This window comes from Pundamilia nyererei, unplaced genomic scaffold (assembly GCF_000239375.1).
Source record: "Pundamilia nyererei isolate P.nyererei 1_Seehausen unplaced genomic scaffold, PunNye1.0 scaffold00030, whole genome shotgun sequence".
NCBI classification, from domain to species: Eukaryota; Metazoa; Chordata; class Actinopteri; order Cichliformes; family Cichlidae; genus Pundamilia; species Pundamilia nyererei.
In genome coordinates, this window is record NW_005187431.1 from 3,936,576 (window position 1) to 3,947,321 (window position 10,746).

The following is a 10,746-nucleotide window of genomic DNA, read 5'->3' on the forward strand; positions in this document are numbered from 1 at the left end:
AAGTAGTCAGAACGTAAGGAAGACTACAGTTTACAACTGCATCCATATGAACTGAGTAACTACTAGTGTGCCACAGACTGATTTTAATTTGCAGAGCTGTACTGGAAGTCTGAGCTGTATCATGTGAACATTAACAAGGACAACACACAACCCTGTGAAGCTTCTGTACTGCACATCATCAAACCAGACAAAATCCTGCCCAGTCTCTGATACTGTGGCCTGTCCAGTAGTTAATAATGCATGAGATATTAGTTGTTTTAGTGTCATTTCCTGTAGCTTCTCTCATTAACTTAAGTGTGTTAAATGCACTTGAGAAATAAAATATAAAATATTGTGATCCTCACCTGCAGGTACTATCCAGATCCAAGTAAGCTCACTGCAGAATGTTCTCTCTCTCTCTGTTACACACACACCTGTTTGCACTCCTCTGGATCACTAAATAAATGACTATTCTGCAAAGGACAAATGCAGCTGCTAATTTAATGCAGAAACGCAAGAAAACAGTTGCTGGCACGGATTTGTACTGAATAACCACTAGAGTGCGCCGCAGGCTAGTTTTGTATATGATCCAAAACTACATCAAGTACAAGTGACTCCGGGACTATTGAAAGAAAAATATTAAAACAAAGAATGACAAAGCAATGACACAATGTCCACAGTTTGAGAACACATTTATTGCAGTGATGACTCCAGTGGCCCCTCTACATCAACAAGACTGTTTTTATACACAAAGTGTAATTTTCTGAACAAAGCAAAACATTTGAGAAGACGCTTTGTCTGTCCTCTGTATATTCAGAAATCCAGCTGGACGGGTGCATTCTTCTTACATACAAGACACACACACACACACACATTTGGTTTTATCAGTTGTGCAAATATAGGAAAGGAAAGACTATAGTAATAATTAAAAGAAAGAAAAACACATACACACGCATACACAATCAATGAACCTAGTTCCAGTCAAGCAAGTCACTGGAGTAAAATATCTGAAAAACTCAAAGATTTAAAATACAAATTAGTTAATAAATAAATCATCTTACAGTAAATAATACTAACTAGAGATCACCCTGATGGGAATCGCACCAGCCATGACACATAGCCTCTGACTAAAGATCTGTGACGCCATCCTGCACAAATGTGATGAAATCTGACAAACACACAGCCAAACTACAACCCCAACGTGTCCAGGACTACATTTTGGCATGACACACTAGCTCAGACAGCAAGTTCAGAGAAAGACTTTCTTCCTGGGTATAACTGACTGAATTCACAACGCGTGAACTACATCACTGCAGACAGCCAGCTGTCTTTCAAGCATCTGTTTCTCCACTAAGTCTTCCACTCTGCCGACCTCCACCTCGTCCACCTCATCTATAAAGCTGGACCAATCCGTACTGCCGTCTGCTCGTTCCACAGGCTCTGACTGGCTGGAAGGGTGAACAGGGGCTGTTTCATCATGAGTGGTGGTCACACAGTTGCAGCTATCACAGATGCCGAAGCGTCTGAGTCCGGGTGAAACGCTAGAACCAGTGAAGTTTCGTCTGCAGCTCTTGCATGACACTGGCCAGTAGTGTCTGTGGACCTGTGGATGATCAAGACATGGAGGATGTGAATTCATCTGTTTGGACAATACCAACTTTTCCATCAGTGTAGATGAGAATAACAGCACAATATATATATATATTTTTTAAATTCCAGCAGTGGATAGTGCTAAACCTCAGACTACTAACAGATGCACTTATGGTGCCAATTTGAAACTCTACTCCACTATGACGCTTCATTCTCAAGTTATCACATTCACAAACTTGGGTGTCCACTCCAGCCACCTGCCTGCCCGGCAGGGTAACATCAGCTTTTTATGGCTGAGGGGTAAAAAATTAAAAAAAAAAATTTTTTTAAATACTGCACTAATGAAACTTACGTCACACAACGGTGAACAGTGAATGCAATTTCAGTTTTCACTGAATTTCTTTAAGTCACTTAATGAAATTTACTTCAAAATGTCATACTTGCACCTAATATTAAAACAATGTTTAGCATCAAATGTCCTTAAAGTACCTAAAGAAAAAAAATACTCATTATGAATCTGATACATGAACATAATCTTTTACAGTATCACTTTAATGTCGCAGTTGGAGACTATTTTTAATATTCATGTGACTTTAAAATATTACACTGCACAATGTATTAGTGTGGAATGATGTTTTAAAGTAGAAAAGCTTTAAAATGAGTACTATGGAGCACAATGTAAAATATTTCCATCCATAATACGGTGCATTGTAAGTTGGAAGCAGCATGACACAGATACTTTAATGAAGTCTTAGCATACAGAAGCTGTATTCTAGTATTGTATCAGGTCTCTGTCATTGAGACTCCTGTAGTAATTACTGACACATGACCAGTGTTGCTGTAATTGTTCAGTGCAAGAGGCCACAGGAATGCAACAAAAACTGAGATGTGTCTCTTCTCAGATAATATAAATGTTGTGTACAGATACACTTAATAAAAGAAAATCTAACCTGTTCATGCTAATAGTTTGGGTTATTCGAAAATTTATGAACTAAACTTGCATAAGGTTAACTCAGAATGAAGTCGACCTGCTTGCAGTGCATGAAATTCTTACACTAAGGGCGTGGCTGCGTAGGTGCTCCTGTCGTGTGAACCTCTTGCCACACATGGGGCAGGGGAATGGCCTCTCTCCTGTGTGGCAACGGATGTGCCTCTTCATGATCCCCTTCTGCTTGGCAGTGTATGGGCAGAAGGGGCACTTGTGGAGTTTCACTGGCACTACTAAGCCATCACCTGAAGGAGGAAAAACACAGCAACAATTCAAACCTACCCCTATCTATTCCGGTTGACAATTTACTAACATTGCTATATAGCTTTTTAATCGATTAAATGTCCTTGTATTTATTCTGCTAATTACCTGTGTCCTCTCCAAGCCAATCAGACTGGATCTCCATAATTGATGATCCTACAAATCCCAGACCTTCGTCCAGTCTGCTTCCTCCAGTGCTGCTACCCAGCCCTTGGGTGAAGCGCTGCCCTACTCTGTCCCCCAAAGAGTTGGGACCTTCACCTCTGGCCAGCGCCTCCATCAGCTGCCTAGCATTAAAGGATGAGCTGTATCCCAAGGGGGAGCGTTCGTTAGATGGACAGGGACTTGGGGGAAGCAGCCTGCTATGATGAGTATTGTGCAGAGGAGGCCCAGGATAGGATGTGATGACTTTGGTGTCTGGTGACTCCATAAGCTCTTCATCAGGGTCATATTCTATCTTAGGGTTCACCAACTCTGGAGTCAGAGCAGAAGATGAGGATGATGAGAGATTAGTCTGATCCATATGTCCCTTCTGCCCTTCACTCCCAGGTGCAAACTCTTCCCGAGAGGGATAGGAGGTGTCCATATCCCTGGTAGCGCCTGGAGTGGTGGTGACAACAATGGACAAAGGTGTTCTACCTGATGTAACAGACTCCTGACCTAAACCTGACCCTCTATCCGCCTCTGAGACCTGTGAATGAGGCTCTGCAACCCCAGCACCACTGGAAATTGTTGCAGAAGGAGTGCCACTGTCTGCAGGACCCATTCCTCCATCCTCTGTCTGATTCTCTTTCTCCGTGTTTCTCTCCTTCTCCTTGCTGCAGATTTCCAAAGACGACCGGATGTACTCTTTGCAGAAGTTCACCAGATCCGTCATCTGCAGGTAGCTGGCTGCTGACATCACCTCGATGACATTGCTCCTGTTCAGAGCCAGGCGTCCAGAGTAGAGGAAGTCCAGAATAACAGAGAAGGCGTCAGCTGTCACAATGTCCAACGACGCTGTGCTGTAGCGCTGTCCGCTGTCCTGAAAAGAGATGTTTTCAAAAGATAGACAATGTTGAGCCAAATGTATCGGAAAACAAATGCTGGAACAGAAGATATTTAGAAAGTGGAACAGGGCTCCAGAGAAATACCGGTACATTTCAAATCATAGTTTTTACAAAACAGCTGAAGGTTTTCAAGATCTCCATTTTCCTGACTTCAAAAATGCTGTTACTCTACTTTCTAGGTCATAGAGCTACTCCCATATTACCCAACCAATGTCTCTTCACCGGCCCTCAGTAATGTTAAGTATCCAGTTAAAATTCTCATCCTTACCTATACAGCATTCACAGTCAGGCTCCCTTGTGGCCGACCTTCTTCATGTCATTCCCTTCAGTCAAAACAATTTAAAATTAATGTTTTTTGGGAGGTTTTCCCCCCACATCCACCGAAGGACACACTGTGACAGAGTACTTGAGGCTGTGACCTGACCTGTGTAACTCTGCCTGTATGCTGGGTGAGTTGTCATTTCTGTGGACTCTTAAAAATCTGTTTACGTGCGGATATTAGTAATATATTTATATCAGTTTTTCTTTTGTAAAATGCATAATTTGTCTTAATTTTTGTACTGCTTTTAACACAGATTTTTCTATTTGTAGCACTTAATGCATTATTTCTGTTGTTTAAATATGACCTCCCTTCATTTTGGAATTTTTACATTGCTTATGTATGTTTTCTGTGAAGCACTCTCTGCCTCTTGTTTGAGAAAAGAACAATATAAAAAAATACTGCTTGTCTGCAGTTTTTAGTTGTGACCTTGGCAAAACACAGTGCTGTGGAAAAAGTATTTGCCCCCTTCCCAATTTCAAATCTCAATTAGATAAAAAGAGAGTAAAAGCAAAATTGAGGTTTTTTTAAATTATGATTTAATTTATATAAAAAGGAAACAAAAGTCTTCCAAACTTTTCTGCGGGAATTTTAGCCCCTAGAATTGTTTTAATTCAGCCACATTGGAAGGTTTTCAAACCTGAACCACCTGGTGAAGGTCATGCCCTAGTGCCTCAATTGGATCCAGACTTTGGCTAGGCCACTCCAAAACCTTAAGTTGTTCATTTATTTTATTTATTTATTTGTGAGCCAGTCAGGTTTGTTTTTGATCATTGTCCTGTGGCATAACTCAAAAGTGCTTGAGCTTTAGGCCATGAATTGATTGCTTCATGATTTTCTGATAGGGAGCAGGTGCCAGCTCACTGTTCCATAAACTGCAGCAAGTCATCCAAACATTCAAGCAGCAAAGTAGCAAAGCCCTAGACCATCAAAACACCAACATCTATGACTATTGGTATGATGATCTTTTCATGAAATATTGTGTTTTAGTTTTATGCTAGATTTAACACAATTCAAACATTCCAAAAAAGTTTATGTTTTTATCCCGTCCACAAACTATTTTCTTAAAAGTCATCACAATGTTTTTTTGGAAAATGTGAGACAAAACTGTTATTTTCGGTCAGCAATAGTTTTTTTCCTTGGAACGCTCCCATGGATGGATAATGGCACTCACTGTGGTTCGTTGCGAGTCCCAAAGTCTTAGAAATGGCATCTGTTCTTGAGTTTCTCGAGATGATGTGTTGCTTTTTGAGAACTTTTAGCCTACTTCATTTTGTCAGACATCTTCTCTTTAAGTAATTTTTCAACTGAACAGGTCTGGCAGTAATCAGGCCTGGGTGTGAGCTTAATTTAACAAGTGGGGGCAATTACTTTTGTTTTTTTTAAACACAGGGCCAGGTAGAATGGATATAAAAAGTGTAGACACCCCTGTTGAAATGCCAGGTTTTCTATGATGTTAAAAAGAATTACTACAATACATCATTTTAAAATGTTCCCACCTTTAATGTTACCTAAACCTGTACAATTTAATTGAAAAAACAAATCTGAAAAATATTAAAAGTTAAAAACACATAATAAGCTGGTTGTATAAGTGAGCACACCCTTAAATCACTACTTTGGTGAAGCAAATTTTGATTTAATCACAGCATTTCGTCTTCTACACACCTACTATCAATAAAAGAGACTCCTCCTCTCCACTGCTGGAGGTTTCTTCCTGCTCATAGGGGATCATAAGATTGTTGGGGTTTTCTCTGTGTTGTTATTGTAGGGTCTACCTCACAATATAAAGCGCCTTGAGGTGACTGTTGTTGTGATTTGGCACTGTATAAATAAAACTGAATTGAACTGATTAAGCCCAAGTAAATTTAAGCTGTCCTAGTAGGAGTTTCCTGGTGGCATGGTGGTGGCAGTAACATGCTTTGGGGTTGCAGCTGGAACTGGGGCTTTAGTCAAGAAGGAGGGCCCCAAATCTTCAGGCATCTACTAGAAAGCTGAAGATAAAGGGGAATTTCACCTTTCAACATAACAATGATCCCAAGCCAATTCAAATGAACAAAAGAATGACCTCACCTGAAGAAAATTAAAGTCTGTAATGGCCCAGCCAGACATAAATCCAATGGAACAATCTGTGGTGTGATCTGAAGAGGGCTGTTCACAAGAGATACCCTAGCAATCTGACATATTTGAATACTTTTAAAAAGAAAGATGGGCAAATATTGCGAAGTCAAGATGTGCCATGCTAATAGTCTCCTACCCAAGGAGCCTGACTGCGTTCTTTAAAAAGTGCTTTGCCTAATTATTACTGTAGGGGTGTGCCCACTTATGCAAAAAGCTTTTTGTACATTTTTTTAATCATTATTATTTATATTTTCCTCCAAGATTTTTTTTTTGCTTTTCAGTTGAATTATGCAAGTTTAGGAAAAAGTTTAGGGAAAAGTGTAAGTCATTTATATCCACTGCAGGTTTGGAAAGCCTTTTCCCCCTTTCGACAAGCGGTATGTGAAAGAACACTCTGGGAAACAGCTGTCACAATAACACAACACACTAGACCTTGAAACTAACGATGAAACTGACTGTAATATATGCCAGTCCAATAATAAATACATTATTCTTGACCAAATTGTTGAATTTACGTCCAAGAAGCCACCTTAGTTTAGTCAGCTCTCCTTAACAAACACTCAGAGAAAACAATGGAATCCGTGCTTATGTCCTTACCTGTAGATAGTGAACGAGAAGAGCTCGAAAATAACCGCTTCCTGCAAACAAGACATTCCGATGCGCCTTGAAGACACGGCCTTCAACAAGGATGCTGCAGTCACAGAAGAAGTCACGCTTCCGTTGCTCATTGAGCTCGAACAGTAGTTTGGACAGATAGCAAGGCACTTCCATGGCTGAACTCCTGGGGGCTCTGCCAGGATGAGGGAACAGACGGGTAAACGGAGGTAAACAAGCACTTGTGATCATTAACTGTTGGAGGTGTGTTATTTACAATCGTATTACCACTTAATAGTCAACTCCGACAGAGTTGTATTACAAGCTTGACTTATACATCGTTTAAAATCTCCAGGTAAACAAACGTTAATGATTATAGACTTTAGTCCTAACGGTGAACAGTTAACTCAGCTAACACACACTGGGTCTGACAAACTGTAACCACTGACGCTTGACACTTTAAAAACACAACAAGGATAACGGAGTTTAAACACGCAAACATTAACTCAGACACACCTGAACTAACAAAAGTGGAATCACTTTTCTCTGCTTGCTTGCTAGCTAGTGTGTGTTGCTAACGCTGGGTAGCTAGTTGGCAGTACTTTTCCTAAAATAGCCGACTGACGAGACCAGCTGCTTTTTACAAAACCTGTGAAAAAACTGAAATAAAAAGGCGTGAAATACCGACTCACTTGTTTAATTACGCTGACCGTAACAACTCTTTTACAGTAGCACCGCTAGAAGCGAGGCTCTTTTGTCCCATATCCACGTTAGCCAACAACTTCCGCTTTCGGCCAAAGAAAAAAAAAAACAGTGACGTTTTTGTTTATCTGTCCAATCAGTGGCCAGTTCTGCGTCTGCTGTACTATTTTTACCTGGAGGAAGTTATGGTCAGATTGACAGATTTACATCTTGTTCTGTAAACTCGCCTCTGACTTCTTTGTGTAAAGGAATAAAACAACATGACTTGCAAAAATACCAGGAATATGTTAAGGAGTGAGATCACCAACTATGGCAAGTTTGACCCCAAGAAAAGGGATTTCTGTCTTCCATGTGCTCTTAATTCAGGATGCATATTTTACTTTATAGTAAATGATGATGCCATGCTTTTAATTATTAGAAAACGGATTTGTTAAGCTTCTGGACAAATACAGAAATAATCTAAAACGTTTTCGTAACACTGTCTGCACTGAACTTTTTTTTCCTTACTATATGGCAGTATTCATTAAAAACCAAACCAGCTGATTAATGCTTACAATTCAATTCTAGATGTCTCCAGGAGAGACTGTATATCAAAGATGGATGTGACCATCATGAGCACACCGTTAGTGTCTGGATTCGGCATTTTGAAGTCTCAGTATATTTTGGCCACAGCTGGCTAAAATAGCTAAATGATCAGCTCACCATCAGGTTTGGCTAGAAAACTGCACTCACAGATGGGTGCAAGTAAGGTCCAGCTAAGTGATTTGAGTTAGAAGTCAGCTTTTGGCTACAGCTGCCTGCCAGTCAAAGTGGCCACACCCCTGACTTTAAGTTTTAACATAATCCATTGGAGAGCCGTTTAACAAATTCATCCAGCACACAGCTGTTACAAAGCAGGAAACTATCCATAAAGAGCAAAACCGTTTTTTGTGATGATGATGATGATGATGGTAATGGTAATGATGTTTTGGAGGAAGAACCTCCAAGTGTCACCCTCCATCTCTTACCAAGTCCAGCATGCCGCTGTACAACCACAGGCGGCTCGCGCCTGCCCACATTGTCTGCTCAAGAATACTTGTTTATTTGCCTCCCATTTCGGAGAGAAAATAGATCCTTTTTTTTATTTTATTTTCAGACATAGCAAGAGTAAACAAGTAGTTCCTTTAGCGCTGCACCACACCCTCTCAGCACAATCCACAGCTCTTAGAAGTGTTTTTTACACTGATGGGTGCCGACTGGGCAACTTATTTGTTTCAGATATTTTCCCATGGCAAACAGAGTGAATACAAAGGCTTCGTGGTGGCCTGTGGAAACCACAGGGTAGGCGTACATGAGCCTAAGCACTCACCCCTTTTCTTTTTTTTTGAAAATGAAATTTATAGCACCTCATAAAAACTCTATTCATGCTTATAAGCACTAAATATAAACCAGTATAAAGCAGAAGGCTTTCACTCAGCTCTTGTAAACTTGACCTGATGGAGCGTTGTGTCCGGCTGCAGGCAAGTCCAGCTGTCAGTTGACCCGACAGGCACAGCCCTAACACGAGTCCATCCCAAAACAAAGCTAAAATGGGCCGAACACTGATGTTGCTCTGCTTATTGACCTTCTTCTGGTTGTGACTCAGGGAAACACAAGGCCTTTGTTTTTGTCATTTGTTGACTTCAGGGCAGGAAACTCCCTCTCTGCAGATCGTAGCCAAGCAATCACACTGGACTTTCTACAATACTGCCCTATCTGTGTGGCAGTTTAGCGCCGGTTTACACCCAGCAACTTCTTAGGAACAAATAACATTCATGATTCATGATTGGGTTTCTTGCCTGTCCCTGTGATTACAACGTCGTATGATGATTTACTGATTGAAAACCCAGACAAAAAGTAAATAGATGAAGTGATGGCTGTTATGTAAGGTTACATCCAGACTTGGGACCTCACTCATTGTGTGTGTTAGCCACTCTGAGACCCACGGCTGGCACAGAGGGCTCCAGCAGCACCCCTCTGGGTCCCTGTGGTCTGCGCCTCAGCACATAACAGCCACTTAGGCCGGCATTTTCCCAGGCTGAGACAACACACCATGGTGGCAGCGTGAGCCACAGAGAGGGCCTGATTAAAGAGTAGGGACAATGGAGGGAGAAAGAGACAGGGACCGTGGTGGCATTTTCCATCTCTGCCGCTGTCTCCTGGGGGGACCAAGTATGTGCCGTGAAACGTTTGAATTATCCCAGAATCTCTGGAATTCAGACTGAGGCACCACGGAGAGGACCCTCGACCGGGGATCAAAGAGCTTTGAGAGGAGTGCGGTGGACTCGTGGTGAAGTCGAGTGCATAGCGGAGTATGAATGTGTGTGTGCACGCGTGCTTGTGTGTTTCAGGAAACTAACTTGAAAAAGATTAGGAAAATGTTTGAATTTGAATCCCATGTTCTTTTATGGCTTCATGTATAAAGAAAAAAAAACATGTTTGACTTCTGAGTGATCACTGAGCAATGAAATGCAGGCATGTGGTGTGTGTTTCATCCCTTATGAGATCAGATAATGCAATCATAGCCAATCATTCGAAGTCTAATAGAGTGGGCGCCCCTCTTAGTCTGTGGTGGCAGTAAAGGAGGAAGAGAAAAGCGAGAGGGGGAAACCTCGTCCCTTTCTTTCTATCTCTCTCTGTAATTATCACTTAATGTTCTTTGGTAATCTGGAGACGTCTGTCTCTTTGCTTTGTCCTTTCTTCCCTCGCTGGAGAGGAAATGTATAAGTCTGAAATAAATCTGCTAGCCTTTTTATTATTGTATATTTAGCACCAGAACAGAGTAGTAAATGGAGCCAGCCCAGACCACAAGCTTCCGGTATCGCAGGGCCGCAGCGCTGGCTGTCTTTGCCACAGCCAAGTCCAGAGATCAAAGCCTTCTGCACCATATACAGCTAGCAAGGCGCTCTCAAGCAATGACCTCAAGCAAGTTTTCATGTCTGAGATAGACAGTGTTTGTTTGTGCCCAAGATACACGTGGAGTGTATAGAGTGAGTCTACTGTACAAGTATGCCTTTCAACATTTGTATGAGCATCTGTTACGGGCAGTTTTATGAATGTGTGCCTGTCCTTTGAATCCATATGTCTGTGTGGATGAGGAATTGTCTTGTGTTTGTTTGATTTCAAAG

The 10,746-nt window shown here is 41.3% G+C and overlaps 2 protein-coding genes across 4 annotated transcripts in view; one reads left to right on the top strand and one right to left on the bottom strand.

Moving 5' to 3' along the window:
- Positions 1-654: 654 nt before the first annotated feature.
- Positions 655-7,711, bottom strand: zbtb8b (zinc finger and BTB domain containing 8B). Of its 3 annotated transcripts, none has more exons than XM_005728868.1 (5): positions 7,591-7,711; positions 6,902-7,094; positions 2,927-3,842; positions 2,624-2,802; positions 655-1,582 (listed from the first exon to the last, which is right to left on the bottom strand). In XM_005728868.1, exons 2-5 carry the CDS (start codon positions 7,073-7,075, stop codon positions 1,268-1,270), a joined length of 1,584 nt encoding a protein of 527 aa, XP_005728925.1. In that variant the 5' UTR covers positions 7,076-7,094; positions 7,591-7,711; the 3' UTR covers positions 655-1,267. The 3 variants fall into 3 exon arrangements, with proteins under 3 accessions (XP_005728925.1, XP_005728927.1, XP_005728926.1); XM_005728870.1 differs by lacking the exon at positions 7,591-7,711 and adding an exon at positions 7,415-7,538; XM_005728869.2 differs by lacking the exon at positions 7,591-7,711 and adding an exon at positions 7,187-7,279.
- The window catches only part of heyl (hes related family bHLH transcription factor with YRPW motif like), a 16,849-nt gene continuing 13,169 nt past the window's right edge, over positions 7,067-10,746 (top strand). Inside the window, exon 1 of the mRNA XM_005728866.1 lies at positions 7,067-7,128. Coding sequence (XP_005728923.1) covers positions 7,103-7,128 — 26 coding nt within the window. The 5' untranslated portion in view covers positions 7,067-7,102. The remainder of the gene's footprint in view (positions 7,129-10,746) is intronic.

What these genes read in the sequence shown, in the direction of transcription:
- zbtb8b (XM_005728868.1), bottom strand. Translation starts at nt 7,075, where the DNA reads ATGGAAGTGCCTTGCTATCTGTCCAAACTACTGTTCGAGCTCAATGAG. An exon ending in TTCTCGTTCACTATCTACAG is followed by an intron (nt 3,843 to 6,901) that starts GTAAGGACATAA and finishes ATCTCTTTTCAG; the next exon opens with GACAGCGGACAGCGCTACAG. An exon ending in TACGCAGCCACGCCCTTAGT is followed by an intron (nt 1,583 to 2,623) that starts GTAAGAATTTCA and finishes GATCATCCACAG; the next exon opens with GTCCACAGACACTACTGGCC.